Source organism: Myzus persicae, unplaced genomic scaffold, assembly GCF_001856785.1.
Source record: "Myzus persicae strain clone G006 unplaced genomic scaffold, MPER_G0061.0, whole genome shotgun sequence".
Classification (NCBI taxonomy): domain Eukaryota; kingdom Metazoa; phylum Arthropoda; class Insecta; order Hemiptera; family Aphididae; genus Myzus; species Myzus persicae.
In genome coordinates, this window is record NW_019100802.1 from 791,782 (window position 1) to 813,087 (window position 21,306).

At 28.7% G+C, this 21,306-nt stretch overlaps 1 protein-coding gene across 1 annotated transcript; it reads right to left on the reverse strand.

Moving 5' to 3' along the window:
* Nucleotides 1–9,594: 9,594 nt before the first annotated feature.
* On the reverse strand, nt 9,595–17,127 carry LOC111043102 (ATP-dependent RNA helicase DRS1-like). The gene is given in 8 exon segments (XM_022327929.1): nt 9,595–10,408; nt 10,528–10,894; nt 13,594–13,947; nt 14,004–14,165; nt 14,635–14,850; nt 14,951–15,117; nt 15,120–15,971; nt 16,786–17,127. Coding segments are annotated over 7 exon segments (2,553 nt in total). The 5' UTR covers nt 15,925–15,971; nt 16,786–17,127; the 3' UTR covers nt 9,595–9,926.
* Between the last annotated feature and the right edge of the window lie 4,179 nt (nt 17,128–21,306).

The window sequence follows — 21,306 nt, forward strand, 5'->3', positions numbered from 1 at the left end:
ATTCGCGGTTCGACCACAAGCAGACGGCATAGCAATATTCATGTATTACTCAACATTTATATAAACTAAAAATAAAAATTGTTGAATTTTGCGGGACATAAGAATTTCTGTGTACTGTACTACTGTAGTATGACTAGTATGTACAACACTATTTATATCTATTTAATTGTACAAATAATATGTTATTATTCTGCGACCTGGATATGCCGTCGTCGTTTGTGCTATAAGCGTATTTTTTGTGTTGCGCGCTCGGGAACAAAAAATATGCCCCTACTTTACCCGGGTAGCAAATTGTCTGTGACAATAAATTTTAATTTTGAGACTAAAAAGTAAAATATGTAAGCCCCAAAAGAATAGGTAATCAAACTTACGTATACATCGACTCTTCGGGTAATATATAGTTGCAAGGCCATATCTTGAGTTCAGACGCCATATACCGAGGAACTTCTTTCTTCATCTAAACATGAACTGAAAAAATCGAGATTTTTTAAAAAAATTACTTGAGCAGAATGAAATATGTGAGCAAATTTTTATTGTTGCCTTACACATTTCTCTTTTGTTCAATGAAATTATTAGAATTGTGAATCGTCTCCGACGAGTGACGACGATCGGATTTTGCCATAGATGATAGATATTATAATATAATATGTTGTTATCAGTTTTCGAGTTTTTGACTTCTTTGGATGACACGATACATTTTTTATTTCAGATCCTGCAACAGAATATTATTCGGAGTGTTTAAATCTATACAATTCAGAACACGGAACTCTGCGTATAGGCCATTTAGATACACTACTGTCGCGAGTCCATTTTATTATCCAGCATCTCACAATATTGCTTTTAGTCTTAACGGTTAAACTATAACTTAATATAAAACTCTAGAAGTATCGAGACATGAAAAAAATTCAAAATTAGCCTTTGAAATGTACAGGAGTAATAAAAAAATGGATACTTTAATTGTGAATATAATATTCTCTCTGGGCTCGGCATTATTAATGTTATTAAACAATATTATTCTATAATAGTGTGATGCAGTATTTGCTAAAAAATTGTGTGATTATATTATAGTACTACACTAACAGTATAGTGTAATAAATTATATAATATATATTATATATACAGCCGTGTAGGTACCTAACTAAGGCTCTCACATAAAGGTAAGTGACGGGGGAAAAAACCGCATGACCAAGGTTCGGGACTTAAATGCATACTTTTTTTATTTATTGTAAAATGTAGCAGAGTGCGAAATAAATTCATTTTTCAATGCCGTGATACCAAATCTAAAATTTGAATGTGCAAATTTTTGCATATTTCATAAATTTTGCCGGAAACTGCTTATTTTTACGTTATTGTGCTTAATTTGCATATTTTAGAAAAATTTTCAAAATGTTAACTTCACAAATTTCACCCGATCTAAAAAAGAAAATAGTAATGCTGCAGCTTATTCGCTGTCTTATGTACCTATTTGCTATATACAACTCACAACTCCTAAAAATTGTCGTGGTTCGAAAGTGTGCCATCCGCCGTTGAAAAACGACTGTGTTTCAACTGTTCTACGTCGAAAACTAAACTAAGTCCAACAATAATTTTAAAATCATCATTCAGCAATCTCAATGATTTGGAGTTTAGTTTGAAAGAATACAGTGAAGTAAAAAACTAAATTAGAATGAATACGTCATCGTGTACGTCAGCGCAGCCGCCGCCGGAACTTCGAGTAAAATCACCCTAAGTCCGGGAGAGTGGGAGACAAACGAATTTGGAGGCTGTTTAGCGCGGAGTCGATGGTCCTCAGTGCACAATATACATATGACTTTTGGACTGGTGGACCACCCGGAATGGTATACAGAATGCAGTGACGCCAATCAGCAAGAGTTGGCCAGTAATCCCATAAATCCTAAACGGCACCGGTCGATGTGGAGCCGGACGAAGGAATTCGTTCGGCGCATGTTTTGCTGCGCCGTTTAGGGTTACCGCGTTACTTCTTGTTGCTGTTTTATTCATACAGTTGATTTATACAAATAAACTTGGTTTGTGATGCTACTTATCTAATTGTTTTTTTATTGAAATAGTATTATACTATTATCAAACGCATCAACGCCCTAGTGTAAAAGTAATTTATTTAGCTTGTGATAATCGCAACTTTATTGTAAGTTTCTAACGTCAATCATATTGTACCGAAAAAATACGTGAACAAAAAGAATAAATTCCAGTACCTACGAAACTGCAAAAGCCATACAAAAAAGATAAATTTCTCTAACATAATAAAATTACCTAATACACGTTATTTTTTTAAAAATTGATGTTTAAATAGATTTCCCAATCAGATTCTTACAATTATATCTTAATATCTTATATGTTTGTACAAAGAAAAACTACTTTCTCTTGAGTTGTCCATTTCTGGCACGAGTTTAACGACACTTAACAGAGTTTTCGGGGCGCGTGAGTCTTCCACGACGCATGCCGATCATATATTGGAGATCGTCTATAACTCAGAACATCACCAAAAGCGGTTATCCACGATTGATGTGTAACGTACTAACGTGGATCAAAACAACAACTGACTCAGTGACATCTTCAGACAACAGCCAACCATACCTCGGAACCAACTCCGAGGACTTCCGGAGCAATAACAAGATGCTTCATCCTGGCAAGGTCGCGGAACAAGCATAAATATATACACCCAGACATTCATGTTGCACATTTCATTTTTGAAAATATAGACAATAAAGCTTCCTAATACTAAAATTGAGATTATTTTCCAAACACACGGTCCGCCTCGGATCGGTAGGTACCGTTTCACAGTTATCTCGTAAAATTATGACTAGAAGTCAGACAAGTTAAATCTATAGGAAAAAATTGAGTTGAAATATTAAAACAAGACATAAATGAAAGTGATGTTTATTTTTCATTTCAATTCGACGAATCAACGGACATAATAGATACCGCTCAACTATGTATATTTATACCACTAGTTTTTCAAATTTTAATTGAAAAGAAGAATTATTAACTATAATAGTATAATCCCTATGAAAAGTATGACACGAGGAGAGGATATTTATCAAGCTTTCATTAATATTGTCAATAAATCAAATTTACCTTTGTATAAATTACTTTGTATTACGACTGACGGAGCTCCAGCTACGAGAGGTAGAAATAATGGTTTTATTGCTTTGTGTAAGAATGATAATAAATTTCCAAATTGTATAACGTTCTATTGTGTGATTCATAAAAAGTATTGTGGGGAAAAATATTGAATATGAGTAGTATAATGGACATTGCTTTTAAAATAGTCAATTCTATACATTCACGAAGCTTGCAAAGACGACTTTTTAATTTACAATTAGAAGAAAACGATTCTATATACGTATTTACTATATACGACATACCACGAACTATGATAAGTTCATTATTATACCTAGTACAGGTTCCATGGTTTTCCACGAAAACGGCAGCATCTATAACTCACCAAGGAGCTTAAAAATTGAATAGCTTATAAACTCCCAATATTGTCTTTTCCTTCGAAAATAGAAGTATATTTAAAATAATAATTACCTCCTACGAAAAAAGACATAACTAAGATTCAATTTTTAGAATAAGTACAAACTTCGATAACAAGGATGGTGTTGGATATTACCATAATTTTACCATACCTACTACTTACTAAATATAATAATAACTACCGTTAGTTTAGGTACATAATATTATACATTTTTCTTTCCATAGAATTAATTTTTTCCTCGTAATTCAAATAAGATAGCATAATATGACTTTAGGTCAGTGTTGCAGAAAGCACACCCTTCTTCTTTGGCAACTTAGCTATCTTTGCTTTTACTAGTTTTACTAATTTTCCATAGGTGACTTGTAATTTAACAACACTAAAAAAAAGTAGGAAATATCCTGGCCTAAGAGGACGCCATATTTGTTGTCTCCGTCTTACACACGTATTATATACCAAATTCTCTTACAGCGGAGAGTAGCTAAGTGTCCTGTTAGTTTTGATATTAGAGTGAATTATCACACAATTTAAAGTTAAGATTATTATCTAAGGCCTCACTTAGCCTTTTATTGATGATATTATTATTTTTAAGTTACGTAATATGATCATTTTAAAATGTAGTTTCAAAAAAGTCATAACTTACTTAAAAATAATAATATCAAAAAATAATACGTAGGGCTTTAGATAATGATCTTACCTTTAAATTTTAAAATAAGTTAATAGGTCAATACTATATAAATACTCTTATATAAAAAAATAACAGCACACTATTGAATGTAGTGAACGAAAATTTGTTATGTCGTACGTGTGTAGAACGGAGACAGCAAATGTGGGCACGACGTCTTCTTAAATGTAATTAAACTGTCTATATGACACGATTATATGAAATTGATATTACATTAGATTCAGATATTAGATGGCATTTGAAATGTAGCGATGCCAAAGGGTTCATCACAAAACTTTGGTGACAAAACCAAATCAGTTTTGACTGAATCTGCAGTTAGAATGTTTTGTGTACTTTGAAAATAAAAGTTTTAAACGTGGTTAAATAAACCCAACAGGTTGTACAATATCAACAGATGTGTCAGAAATACCATGTTAAATATAAGAACATATTTTGCTTTGCAACCATTATAATATATCCGGAATTTTCGACCGAATTTCCTATATTTAAATTGTACTCCCAATCCTTAAAACAGTTTTCCAAAATACATTTAACACTCTTGGCTGCTCAATTTCAACTCACTATCATTACCTTCAAATGCAACTGACAATTTTTTTTCTAGTTTAAATATTTTAGCATTTAATATCTCAACAGATAAGTACGTCATTAACAACATGTTTTTCTAATAATCCTTTTCCTATATGTATAACTTTTGTAATAAGTTAGGTTGGTTTTTAAATATTTTGATTACTAACCCGTTCTTTAATCCTCATACATACTATTTTCATTATTGATGCAGAATTTAAAATTTTGGGAAAATAATGATAGCTTTAATAAAATAAAAATGATCCCTTCAAAAGAGTACCTTCAACTTTCAAGCTCAATTTATGACTTTAAAAATTAAATGTGTATCAACTAGTTACCAGTTACCTATTACGTATACAATAGGTACTTGGTGTGCTTGTTTCACCCAAAAATGTAATCACAGCAAAAAAGGCACGATAATTCACTAAAAATATTATGTTGTAAGTTTGACTCACAAACTGCTGACATTTAAGTAATAAAGATAATTTTTAAATACATTTTAGGAAAATGACTATTCAATTGTAACTATTTTAGTTTTGGTTGATATTTGATATTTAACAAGAGAACAATCAACAAACATGTAAAAGAATAGAAATACGAGAGAACCTACCTAGGTATATATTAAGCACTTGAAAGTAGAAACATGAGTAGGTTTATGAGTTTTCCAGTGTGGACGGAGATCCAATTACCGGTGAGCTTAAATGATTTATCTTTTAGCAAAAAAAATGTTTTCGTTAATATCAGATATTATAAACAATTTTAACTACTAATTGTGCAAGTACCTATATTATAATTATTTTTAAACGCCTACATCATATTTATTAAAATGTAGGTACGTTTACGTAGAAAGTGAAATTAAAGAATAAACTAGGTAGGTTACTTACTTACATTTAATTCACAGTTAAAACTTGCTTTGGAAGTTTACTGATAATGTGTCGACCTAACATTACCTGAATGGCTGCATATATTTTTGTATAACTCATCCATTACAACTCGATGTATCTACACTTATGATACAAAGTGGTAATATTGCAATAATTTATTGAACAAACGTAATCATCCGTATTCCGTAGTATACAACAATAAATTGTTTAATTTAAAATATTTATTTATTGGAAGTACATTTTTATGAATATTATTTAATAATATAAATAAAATTTATAAATTTTTAAGTATAAATATTAAATTAAATTACATTAAACTTGATGTATGAAGTAGTTGCCTGGTTACACCAGGTTATTTTAATGAATCAATAGTGAGATAATGGTCCCTTAAACCAGATTTAGTGGTCCAATAAAATGTAATCTATTTTTTATGCAATACGACAAGGATGTTGCATACTTGTATTATAGATCAATAATATGTTCTATGGCTGTATGAAGGACGCTGAAGGCATGAGCGACTGCAAGGGGGTGCCAGGGGGCCATTTTCCCCGCTATTTTAGTTAAATTAATTGTTTTATCATTTGTAAAAACAAAAAATAGTATGTACTTATTGTGTTACCAGTGATTTTTGACATTAGTCCCCCCCGGTTTATACTTCGACGCAGGTATGCTTTGCCTACATAGTACAGTGTAAAAATAATTATTTATAAATTATAATATTATATTATATCTTTTTAGTTTGAATTACCTACGACACTGAATGAAGCCTATACAGTAATTTTAGTGCCGTACAATTTTTGTTTGTATTCTGTAGATTGAAAATCGAGCTTCCTAATTTTGACTATACATCTTATTTTTTATATATGTATATACGCCTATACTCCTGAGGTTATTAAGGTTTCTGAAATACATTACATTTTAAAGTTTTATACTAAATATTTTAAGTATGATACTTACATGAAAGGCTTATGTTGATTTAATTACAATATGATAAATCTATGTGTAAGTACCTACTTATGTTATATTTTCTGGATCAGGTTCGTCTCTTTGAGTTGGGCTATGTGCCTCTGTAGGACCTACATTGTAGGTACCTATCTATTTGTTGTAATTTAAATAAAATTGTACAAATCATCAATTATCTAACGGAAAATTGGGTTCTGATCCATTGTATCTACTTGTGTAGGTATTAAATAGGTAATGAATTGCTGCCGACTGTGAAGGAGTGGCTATATAGCCTACAACTTGAGCTATTAACCACAGCGGTCCACTGACCAATCAATTGGCCCAAAAAATGTTGCAGATGTACCAAACGAACTTACTGCCGCACTCCTATGAATTACAAATTTTTGATTTGTAAATATTTAGATAAATATTATATGTGGCCAACATAGGTAACTTATTAATAGCATAGATCTTATACAACTAGACAAGAACTTTGGGCCGTGTAACAATATTTCGGAGTGATGTAGGCGCCTTTACAAAAAAATACAATACTTTATATATATATATATATATATATATTATATTACCCTGCTACCTCGCACCACTGTGCGTAGGGGTAATCAAGTAACCAAAAAGCGCCCTCAATGTTGTTACGCTTTTCATACACTCATGACTCATTGCTTGTCTAGTAGTAGGTGTGAGATCTATGCGACTATGCTTGATAGTTTATTTGAAACTCAGTCAACATAACGCCGTAACCGTGCACACCACATAATATATAAAATGTGGTTCACACTTAAATACTTAATGATATTGAATACCTACTATACGTTTTTTTTACAAGCCAATAAGATAAGAAAACAGAAATGTAATTAGGTAGGTATAGGTAGTTAAACTGTAAGATAATATTTTAGACTTTTAAACTTTTTTAATAACCTTCATACAAATTATACATATTTTTTTTTTGTTAATTAACCCGTGGCAAGCCAGCAACACAATAGGGCATTAAGTGGATTTTGGCAAGGTGACTTGTGTATCATATGTGATAGGTACACATAATTTCCATTATTGCGCTTAATACTCGTATTTCACTTATACTTGTCAATTTCTTCTCGAGTTTATTTGTTTGAGTATCATCACTATCATCTGTGATACTCAAATTTTTTTCGAGATTATTGATTTATTTATATCTAGGGAATATCCTATATTCCCATGCCGGAAACACTAAAAAAATCATACATTATGATACTCAGCCCATGTTCATCAAACTACTGATTACACATGTGATACTCAAGGCGTTCGTTGCAAGTTTAGTGAAAGTAGTCAACTTGGTAAATGTGGGGAAGGTTATGGTTGGTTTGAAACACGTGTATGCATGGAAAGGATTTGTCACTAAGATTCCGGAAGGTTACACATCTGGAAAAGTTGGTGTTGGTAGTCAGAGCATATATTTTGTGACTGACGCCACTAGCTACCAAATTTTAATTTCAATACGTACCTAGATACACCTAATGTTACAGGTAGTAGGTACCTACCCATATATTCACATAACAATCAATACTGAATCCTTTTATAAATTTACCTTAAAATTAGAGAGAGGGGGAGGGTACGACCAATTTATTTTCAATATACTTACTCGTTACACGGTAAACTCATATTTATTTATGTTTGTATGTACATTTTTTCTACTTCTTAAATAATATCTACCTATCTATCCAGATAAAAGTTTTGAATAAAGTTTCCAAAAATGAAGAATAGTTTAACAAAATTAAGCTAAAACTGTTAGTAAGCCTAGTCAATAAGTATTTCAATTTCTAAAAATTGATCATTACACACAGCTAATTCTGAAAAACAATAAATTAAATAGTTTTTAATTAAACATCATAATATTTATTCACAATAAGTAGGTAATAATAAAATGTAGAGTATCACAATACCTAATAATTGATCTGCGTTTTTCATTGGAAAATTATTTGTTGCCTATGTTTCAATAGTTAACTATAATATTATGAACTTAAATTATATCAAGGCTTATAAATAATATTACATGCATACCAACTATTATCAATTGGCTTTACACACATGTAACCAACAGGCAACAGTTAATAGTTACTGTACTGTCGGTAGTCTGCACTCTGAAGGTACTTATTCCACTATAGACTTCAACAACATGATACAGTTGGCTGCACGATTGTAAATAGAATAGTTCTATCTATAATCGGTGGGTATCTTTTACTACTACATCGCATTTTAATTTCAGATATTATTATTGTTGGTATATACCATTTAATAATTATTTGTATGAAACATTTAAGCTCATAGTTTAAGTATTTCCGGTTATACCATGCAAAAACATAAACATTATTAATATTAAAAATATTAACTAGGTTAAGTAAACATGTATGTAATGTATAACAATATTCAGAATTAAGTCTTAGGCAGTAAGATTTAGCAGATATAGCAAAATAGACACTAGGTTAAGCCATAATACCTATATAAGTGATAGGACTAGACAAATGTAGGGTTAGTGGTGGTGATAGTCTGACTCAATTACCAACAAATACCAGTGATTATTAAAGGTATTTATAATATTATTTGTTTGTTCATTGTGCACGTCCGAAGTAATTGGCGTATGTGACACAACCTACACATGTAAATATATTAATTTTGACCAAATAGTCAAAACAATAATAAAATATCAATGATACAATTATTTGATACAATAACAACTGTCAATGATTTTTCACTGTCATCTTCTGAATTTTGTGAAAAATATGAATGTGCTGAAAACAGACAATACCATAGTATAGTTAAAACACGGTTTGATAACTACAAAGAAGATTGTACAGATTGTATGGATTGTTAACCTGCAGTTGTCCTTAGTGGCTATTTTAAAAATGTATTCAGTCGTCAGCCATGATACATTAAAATATTAGTATAAAGCCTATTATAGTAGTAATACAGGAGTAACAGAACATTTTTGATAACTGAATAAAATAATATAAATAATTATCAAGACAAAAACTAGTACAATATAGATTATATTTTTCAAAATAATGTCTTGAATAACATTCTAATAATATTCTATTTGTCTATCACTCATAAATCAATCACAGATAGTAAAATTGTAGGAAAAAAAAAATAAACAATATACTTAAATATAAAAACATCCTTAAGTGCCACAAAAATAAAGTTAAAATCTAATGGAAAATAATAATAATAATGAAACCCATTTCCTTATCTTGTGAATAGTTCATTAGTAGAATATAAAAATAATATATTAATATGTATATTCTATTATTTATCATAGTAATTATACTACTTAATTTCAAAATAACATAATCATCAAATGAGTCTAATATTGTAACAAATCAATCATATTCAGAGGCATCTGAAACATATAAGATTTGTTGTATGTTTCAATTGCCAATTTAGTTTGGTCGTCATCTTCATCAATGAGATTTATCACTTTTATATTTTCGGTACATTTGGCCACTCTATCTAGATAACAAATAGGATTTATAGGCAAATCATAATTTATTATCCAAGCAGCTTGCTGAAATTGGCTGCCTTTGATTGGATCTGTGGTGATGAGCATTTTAATATTGTTTGAAGAAAACATATTAAGTTTTTGCTCGCGTTCATGTGCATTCATTTCCAAATGAAAAAGTGATACTGCATATTCCAATCTTTGTAATGACTCACAGAGTTTTTGAGCTCTATCCAAAGTGTTGCAGAAGATGATGGATTTCTGTATTTTCAATGTTTCATTGATATCGCAAAGTGCATTAATTTTCCAATCCTTTTGAATGTTTAAATAAAACTGTTTTGGAAGATCTAAGATTATAACAAAACAAATTGAAAAGTATTAATGACACATATCATTAAGAAATAATATATGAACACAACATTTTAAATTTATAAATATTAATAGAAAATTATTTATGGTGACATACTTTTTAGTAGATCGTTTTCTTTTTCTTGGTCATTAATAATCACCAATGGATCACGTAAGGATTCCATGTAAATGTCTAATACATGATCAAGTTTGTCTGATGTCAGTAAAGTGACTTGTCTGGTTTTTGTTAGTTTTCTCATTATTTCTTCAATTAGTATGGTATAATTATTAGTCAACATCTTTTCAGCTTTGTTGATCACCACTGTTTGAATGCTTCCAGTACGTAGAGATTTGCATGAAATCATATTGGACACTCCAGCTGGGGTACCGACAACTATATGTGGGACAACTGATAGTTTTCTTGGAACATTGTCACCACCGATACACACATTAACACCCAAAAAGTCACCAACACTCATGATGATCTAGATTAAGAAAAAAAAAATCAACATTTACATTGAAATAATAACAAGTAAAATTATACTATACTTGGTATTCTCAACTTTTCTGTAATTATTATTAACTACCTAAATTATAATTTTATAAATGTATGAAATCCTTTTTAATTTGTATTCAATTAATGATAGCAAGAGGTTGGTTAGGCCAATAACAATTAATAACTATATATTATTTGATGGAGAGACGTGACAGTTAACGAAATTACCGATGTGCTATTGGCGCTATCGCAGTTGATAAGCAATACCTAGAGATTAATTTTTATTAAAACTCAGAAATAAATCATTTAGTGAATATGTAAAAACGACCTGTTTAAGTTTAGAGCTCAAAAGTTGTTGCATTGGCATGTTTTTTTTGGGGTTATTAGATTTATTGCTCAGTAAGCTTGAAATTAATTTCACAACACTACAAAAGAAAATACTGAAAGTTTAAAGTACATATTTTTACATATTTCTTAAAGAATATTTGATAATTAAAGACAAGTTAACAATATAATTTGAAAATTTGGCAAAAAAAAAAAAAATATTATATTTTGAGTTTTTACTAGATGTGTTTTTGTACAGTGTTTTTAAATCCCTAATTGACATACAATTTTCTGTTTTTATTAATAAATTACAAAATATAAAATATAAATATATTTTTTAGTAAAATATTTGTATTTATGATAATTGCAAGTAAAATAAAAAAGTGGGTAACGCTTAGCTATACGCCTGTACATTTGGTGTCTATTAAGGTACTTATAAATAGGCAATGCTACCTATTTATGTTTAAACTTATAGTTTAAGTATATCTATACATTACTAAATGTATATTATGTTAAAATATTATCCAGCTATATGAATTTATTTATTATCTCTTTCTTTAAATTATATTTTCATTTCTAATATAATTTGAAGTTGGGTAGTTTTTATATGATGGATATAATTATATAATTATTAAATCATGTAAATATAAACAATTATACTCATTTAATATTTTTGTCTAAGTAAATAATATCTAGTAGGTATCTGTTAATAAATATATAAAAATATTTTGTTATTTTTTATTACATAATAAATATACCTATAACAGTAATACTCTATTACAAACGCTCATAATATCTCTTTGAAAAACAACTAAATAATACTAATTCATTATTTTTAGGTATTAGTTATCATTTATTAATTAATACTTATTAGATATGTAACTACTGTTCTTAAAAATACAATATAGGTACTATATGGAAGTACTGTATAAAGTATAAGCACTATAGTTTTGGTTTGGAAAAAAATAAAGTATGCTAGAGTTGTATAAAAAAAAATAACTTTTTTTTATTTTTATAAAAAGGTTAAAAAAGATTGGAATTAATTTTTAACTTAACTGAGTTTAAAAAAATCATTAACTTGCCCAGCCTTGTATTTATAAGTAAAGAAACTATAATAACAGCTCAAAACAACTAAAAATATTTTGAAAATGTTATAAAGTATAGGAAATTATAAAATAAACATTTGGTGTAAATTTCATTAATCACCATTCTTCATTTTTATCTAATGTGAAAATTTGGACTTCTAACACACATAAAATGTAATTTGATTTTCCAGCAGACACTTTTCTTTTGATAAACATAGACAAACTATGGGGTACCTTGTAATTTTTACGTATTTTGTCAAAATATGAAATGCAGACTGCATATTTTGGTGCTGATTCGGTATGCGCTCTACTAACAAGTTTCTGTTTCGGTATGCGCTCTACCAACAAGTTTCTGTTTCGGTATGCGCTCTACTAACAAGTTTCTGTTTCGGTATGCGCTCTACTGAAAAGTGTCTGAGTCGGTATATTTATATTTTAATAATGATTCTTTATAGACAAGTGTCTGAGTCTACAGTCGTCATACGTCTTTTGACTGAGATTTATTTTATATTCATTCAAAAAAAATTTTGTTTTATAACAAGGATCGTTGTCTTCGGCACATTTCAACAATCCTTTTGCTACTAAAAACCGATGAAACTCAATCTCATTTAGAACTACTGTAGTATAGTAGTATAAAACTCACGAACATCATCACAGCCATTACAATTTATAAATAATACACGAAATACTGAAAATATTTTTAAAAAATATATATTATATTCGTAACGAGCAACCTTTGTGAGCGTTGTGTGACGACTGTAATAAAAGTAAAACCAATAGTAATACAATTTAAGGTACCTAAAGATAATTAGAGATTATCATTATTATTAACAGTTGAAATACCCAACGTATAATATAAAACCGAGGCATGTAACGCATATTATACAGTAATTGTAGTCCAATATCCGCGTACCGAAAATAGACTAGGTGTAGAACACAAAAACCGGTAGAGTGCACACCGAATTAGCACCCATATTTCAACTACTTATTGTGTACACAGACACAAAATATAATAATAATAAAAAAAAACACATCATTGTAAAATCAATACATTCATCATCTGCTCAGAATTTAAAATAAGTACATATTTGTACTTCTTTAAGCACATGAGTGGATGCATATTTAGTACTTTTTAAGTACATTAAGGTCTGAGCCCTATATAACTAATGGTATTTTATTTTAATTAATTAGATTTTGCTATTTTAATTTAAATTTTAAATAAAGTTACTGAAAAAACACAAAAATAGCAATGAAAATCCATACTTTAGTCATAGCATACCTTTTGAATATGTACGGCAAGGTCTCGAGTTGGTACTAACACTAATGCTTGACACTCGTTTAAATTGGTTTTTATACGTTGAAGTAATGGTATGGTAAACATTATTGTTCTACCAGTACCTGGTCCAGCAAATACTATTATGTCTCGCCCATTTATGCAGTGCACAACAACACGTCGTTGTAAAGCGGTTGGATTGACAAAACCAAGAGAGTATATTCCACGCAAAATATCAATGTTTAACTTCATATCATTAAAGCTATTAATGCTGCATTCAGAATTACTAGCATTGGGCGGAATTTCATCATGTTTATCTGATTCTGTTTGCTCGGGTGATACATTAGTGTTACCTATAGTCTGTGAAAAAAAAAATGTTTAAATAAAAAAAAAAATTTAAAAATAGACTTTCATACTTGTGAATTGTTTTGAAATACATTTGCATAGTCATTTATGAATTTATTCACTTCTTTTTCAATTGTCTTCAATTCAATTTTCTTGTAGCGTTTATTATTCTCTTTAGATTGATTTGAATTAATATTTTCATTTTTCAAAGACTGTTTCACGTCTTTTTCATCCTGTTATATTTGATAACAAAATTAAAATTATACTGACAAAAAGTAATATTTTTCTACCATTTGTTTGATTATTTTATTTACAAAAAGAAGTTCTGCTTTACTCGTAAATTGACTTAATTAAGGATATGTAATAGGTAAATTATGTTATAGCTTAAAAGGACACATGACATATGCAGTCTCCGTCTTAAAAAGCAAGTTATAAGTCTTTTAATATTCATAACTTGCTATTCAAAACCTGAGGTTCACTAGATAATATTCTTATTTCTAAATTTGATAATAGGTCAATTAGCTCTAATATTAATCATAACATAGTTAAATATTCAAAACGTATAATTTTCCATGTTATGCGTTTGTAAGAAGGAGACTGCGCATGTGAGTGTAGCGTCCTCTTTATTAGATAAATATTTCATTTCATTATTTCACTAATTATTGATAAATAAATATAAAATTCTTAATAATATGGACTTACTTGAATATAATCAATTCCTTGTTGCAATAACAAATGTGGTATTTTTAGTAATAAATCACCAATACTAACATTGGAATCTGAACATGAACTCTCTTTGTTTAGAGTTGGTTGAGATCTCGGTTGAGATGTACTAGCCTCATGAAGTTCACTACTCTCATTTTCATATGTTACAGAGGCAGAATCAACTGAATTGTTCAAACACATTTCTACATCTTTCTATTAAAATAAAAATGATAAATTGATAAATATTATGTTAAAAAAAAAATGCATTACAATAACATTTTTTTAAATAGTGATGAGCAAAAAAAAGCTTTACTTGTATAGGTGTATGGGTTTTAGTCGTTTTAGATATTACAATGCCTCCAGCATCAAAATAATGAGTAGTATTTTCTTTTAATTGTGTGTCCGGTATTTTATTTTCAATAGCAATAGTAATATTAGTAGGTTTTTCATCAACACTTTGACTTTTCAAATCATTCTGAAAAAATACAATATTAAAACTCGAATTTTAAAACTGTTAATAAAATATATAACTATACTGACTTCTTCTGTAGGGAAATTTAATATTTCTTGATCAGTAACTACATCATATTGATCCAATAGTTGTATACATTCATCAAGACTGCCATCATTTGCAGTTGATACTGAATTCGATTTAGATGGTATTGGTGTTTGGAATGTGTCAAAAACATTTTTTAATTCAGGGTTCAAAACCAAATTAGTTTTGTCTGAATCAGTAGAAATGTTTTGTGCATTTTCAGAAATAAAATTTTTTAATACAGCCGGTTTTACTTTTTGAAAATCAATAGATGAACTATTTTCCAATTCCGTGTTAAATTTAGGATGATAATAAGTAAAAGATTCTAAACCAGTACAAAATTCTGGCTCAATATTAGTTGATTGAATTTTATTCTCAACATCTGACTTGGTTTTCAATATAGTATTCAAATGCTTTAGTGGCTCAATCTCAGCATGCGCTTCCAAAACAGTATCTATCTCTGACCCAATGTTATTCGATTGAATTTTATACTCATCACCTAATTTAGTTTTCAAAATAGACTTCAAATACTTTAGAGGTTCAATCTCAGCACGCAATCTTCCAATTACATTTTCTAATGATACTATCATCTCTTTTTTTTTTTCCAGATTAGATATTTTAGCTTTTAATTCTTCCAAAGATAAACACTCATTAAGTACAAATACATGCTTTTCTAATAATTCTTTTTCGGCGCGTAAGGATTTTAATTGCTGTAATAAATCATTCTGATTTTTCAATTCTGACTCCATCATATACACTGTTTAAATTGAATTGTTAATACCAACAATATTCAAAATTCCTAGAATTAATAGTAAAATCAGAGATTATTAAAATAAAATGTGTTTCTTTAAGAGGATGCCACATCTGCATGCTTATCTGTCTTACAAACATACAATATGGTAAATTTAAAGTTTACAATAATCCATATTAGTGTCTGTTATTATAAAAATTAGTGTGTATTGGCCCATGATAAAATTTAAAGTTAAGATTATTATCTAAGGCATCGTAGAGGCTTTTATTGATATTTTATTCATTAAGAAGCAAGCTATGAGAAATTTTAATCTATACATATTTGAGGCGTCCATTTAAATCTGCATAATATATGACATACTCAGTTGCATACATCACAGTGAAAGCAGGTCCCAAGAAAAACAAATCTATTATATTTATTAATATTGATTATGATTTATAATTATATAAAAATGATTTATTTATTATAACGCATAAACTAAAAACAAATTGTAGGATCTAAAATAAGAAAAAAATATTACTCCACTGTTACTAAAGACATTTTTTTTTTACTATACATAGGTACTTGTCATAAGAATTTATAACTTAATATTTTACTAGATTTTTCTTTGCTTTTGTTTAAAATAAAAATAATAAGATACAATTCTAGATTTCATAAAATCGGTGATTTAAATACTAATTTTGACTACCTACTTCCTTATTTAGTGGATTTCAATAATATTTAAGTTGAGGTGAATTAATACTAAATAGACAATATTTACGCATTATGATTTATGACACCATAGGTACCTAGACGTTAATATGGATTTTAGAAGAAAATCTGCTTTTTTTCTTAACAAAATCAAAGACCAGACAACACATACTTACTGAAATGTTTTATTATTTGCTCGTAATGTACACTCCAAGTTCGAAATTTTCTGGGACAGCACAGAATACAGATTAGAACGAAACTAAGAAACAACCTTCAACTCAGTCGTACTGCGAGTTGCGACACAATTGATACGAATCGTTTTAATGTACTATATAATATGTTAAAATGTTTTGTTATCTTTATTCATTTGAGCATAATTATAGAATGTGGAGATGGTGTTGAGGTATGACTCACCAACTTGTCTTTCAACCATACAACCGGTTGGGTTGTTTTTGTTTTTCGCAAATACGGAACACCGTATAACGAGAATGACTAATCGGCATTCGGCAATCGCTAAGATGTTAAATAATAATAATAATATTATTATTTATTATTCCGATAATCCGATCGTCGTTGCTGATATTACTCGCAGGGTGACCACGTCTCATAACTGAATCCACCGTATGGAGTTTTAGGCCACCGGTGGCGTGTTTTTAATTTTCAATTGTCATATTATTGTTATTTAAAATATGTAATTGTAATTCGTTAGATGTTTCCGGTTCCGTCTGTAATATTTTATGCCTAGGTACCACAGAATAGATAAAGGTACATTTTATATAGTTTCGACGAGTGACGTCACAACTATAATGATAATAATAGAGATCAGAGTTTCCCGGGATGGCGGGATGGCAGGTGTAATGCATTAAAAATATTATATTTCAATTGCGATTGTCAATAATTGATGATATCATAATTTAATTATTTTTTTTTGGGGGAGGGGGACTTCGTTATCCTTATTTGATAATTGACTTAAAACTAATATTTGGGATTTACAAGTAAAATGCATTTGTCGTTTATTTCGATGTTGTTTTTTTCCATGTAGTTTTTTTCCTAGATTCTAAAAAAATACCTATATGGAAGTGTAGTATGTGTAAAAACTAAAATTGTGTATACAATTAAAACAGACATTACACAAACAGTATTCAAAAGAAGGTTTCGTTTAGTTATTTCAAAATTAATTACCTGCAATGCCATGCATGGGCAGATAGGTACTTTTTTACCGGGATATAATTATTAGGGCCACATATACCTAGCGCCCATGTATTGCATACAAAAAAATTTAATTTCTTTTAAGTTTTATCGTTGGTACATTTACTTAACAAATCTGGATCCATTCTTTTTCTTTTTGAAGGCCCACTTTTGTAATTTCGTTTACACATAATTAATAGTTGCCATATAATATATATTATTTAATAAATTAAAAGTGTTTAATCAATTAGCAAACAGCCACTATCACAAATCACAATAGCCAATAGGAAAAGTAAAATAAAAATAATAACACCTGATAAAATTTAAAATAATAGGTACCACAGATTATATTAAATATAATCCGTGATAATACCATATGGCATATTGCGTAGAGTAAACAATAAGAATAGGTAAATGATATTATTGTACTTGCTTACTTCGTAATTTATACTGTTTATTAATGTTATTATTGTTGATGTAAGAGATATTTATGATATTTTAGACATTTATATTAATACGCATTGTTTAAAAATAGAAAAAATCGAATGTATTACGATACAAAGATTATATAAACGTAGATAGTAGATACGTCGTCATACTTAGCTCTGACTAATCGAAAAATTAATTATTATTATATTTATTTATACATACATTGTATACAATATTATTTAATTTTAGCACAGTTGTACATACAACAAAATACATATTATATATTTATACGGGTATCGACGAGTTTATACTGAGGCCCCTAGGCCCTAGGCTCTAATGGAGTATACGAATATCACAAATACGCATTAATATTTAATACTGTACAGCCGCCAGGGCACCAGCCAGTATTATAAAAATTTACTTTTATATAATTATTTTTTTAAAAATTTTTTTGGGATTGGGGAGTATAATATTGATGGGGCTCTACCGAGAAAATCCCGATTTCCCGATGGGCCTAACCGCACATGAATTGCCATATTTATAAAAAAAAATAGGTAAATGGTGTACCTATCTAAAATAAATGTTAGTTACTTTATAGTAATTATGTGTGATTAAACTGTGAATAGATGAAGTCACATAGGTAAGCACTTTATACTTATCTAGTGGGTACCTTAGTAATCTTAATTACGTTTAGTCACTCTATTTATCATTTTAAATGAAATTATATTGTGTTTAAGGTGCCTATTTATTAATATTATCACTTTATAGATGCGATCTGGCCTAAATCAGGTTACAAAGTCCAAAGACAGTCGACACGAGTCTAAATATGTGACTGAAACTAAAACATATTCGATTTTTATATGAGTCATAAAGACATAAAGTCATAACATTACACCACCAACCTCGATTAGGACTCTAAATTAACTACAGTCTATAGTCTATTGTCTATACTACGTGTCTATGTGTATTGTGTATGATAATGATATTACTTATATATTGGTAATTTTTGTAATTCATAAATATTAAACTATATTAGTCACTATAGGTCTGCAGATCGCAGTGCACTTTCTGTGGTATAATTTATAATATTATCATCGAAAAAGTAAATAAGTAGTTACATAGGTGCCAAGATTTAAAAAAATAATTGGGTCTAGATGTTCTCGCAAAAAGCTCCTCCACCCCCATTACAAAAAAGTCAAAAAGTGTATAAAATCTTTAATCACCCATTCTTAATAATAGTAATATGGGCATTGACATTTACATTAACGTCATACCACTGACCATGACAGTTTGTCATTGGAAGTTCAAATTGAATTAGAACATCAGAATTCAAGGTAAACGGTCGGAGAATAGTTGAGAATATTCAAATACATCTAAATTAGCATCGAATTTACGAAAACATACTGATACTTGCTTTTTACATGAATTATTGTATTATGTTGTTTTATTCATAATTCATATTTGATGGTATTATTGTGATTAAAGTATTTTATTTTACTATTAGTCATCAGTAATAAAGTAGGTTAAATTAATTTTGGCCAAAAAAATTATTAGATTTGAGTATGTCATTATGTTTATAAATTATAGTTATATACCTACTCTAAAAGTTTCATATACCCACAAATAATATTTTTAAATTACAACAAAATAACTAAAATCATTATTCTTGGAGTAATATATTGTAATTTTGTCTGAACTTCAAATGTTTGTAAAAAATAACTATGCTATACATTTTTAGTTACAGTATGAAATATTTATGAGAATCGTTGTTTTAAATTTTAAATCTTTGGCTATACAAATTGAACATTTTATAATTTTTAACTACAAAATAATTTTAATAAAGATTTTGATCATTATGTTAAAATTTAAACTTCAAATACTTATAAAAAAATCTTCCTGGATCTTAAATATTTCTCAACTGCTATTATAACTATTTATGAGAAATCTTGTATTACATTTTCAAGTTTCTTGACACAACGAATATAATTTTATTGACATTTATGGAATAAAAAACTTGAAAAATGAAAATGTCTATTAATAACTTAAAAAGAATCAAAATATTTTGAACATTTTATAATGTATAGGAAATGATATAATAAACATTTGATGAAAATTTAAAATACCTACGAATAGTAGATTTGATAAACAACAAAATAGAAAATCGTTGTATGAGAATTCGTTAATTTGCTGGTGAATATCTTATATCTTACATCAAACTCTTGTAAAAAATTAATTTGACTTCTCGGTAAACTTTTTTTGTTGTTAAATGTAGGAAAACTTAAGAGGAATCTTGTATTAAATTTGTTAAGCTTGAGGGTAGATCGGGCAGATCAGGTGTAACTCGTGTAAGCATGTATCTAGTTGAATTTTCGTACACTGGGTAGCTAAGTTGGCGCAACTGTGAGCTAAAGTGCTTAGCCGCTCATCGACGCTCATCGACGCTCATCATCGACCAAAATAAAAATAAAACATATTATTTATAAAGATTAAGGATTAAACGATAATAGACTGCTGGCATTATCACAAGCGAGTCTCATACAGAGTTAGCATTTTTAAGGAGCAACGAAGTGCACGGAACCAGCTTGTATTTAATAATAACATAATAAAAAATGCTCAGTAATAGATCTACCAATCCTCAACCGTGGCTTTGCCGGCTTAGTCTCATTTCTACTACAGCATATCATGTTCCATATTTTATTTTTTAATATTTTATAGGTTTGGTAATAATTAACGTTGTATTATCCTACTTGTTATTTAAAATCTCGAGTTTTGTTTCATAACACAAATATTTTTATTTCATTTTATATTTTATTTAATTCTTACCTTGTTATTAATCTTTTATACAATAAATATTTTGTGTAGGTATCTAGTAAAATCATTAAATGACTCACTACATTTTTGATAAAGGTAAGACAAATTAATTTATTTTACAATATTTTTTTAATATTTCATTTTTATAATTCATTAGATAAAAATGAGTAATAAATAAAATAATACATACTTGACTCAATTACTGATTTTCATTTTTTAATATTCAAACCCTTATTTTGTACTCATTACAAATTAATAATTATAA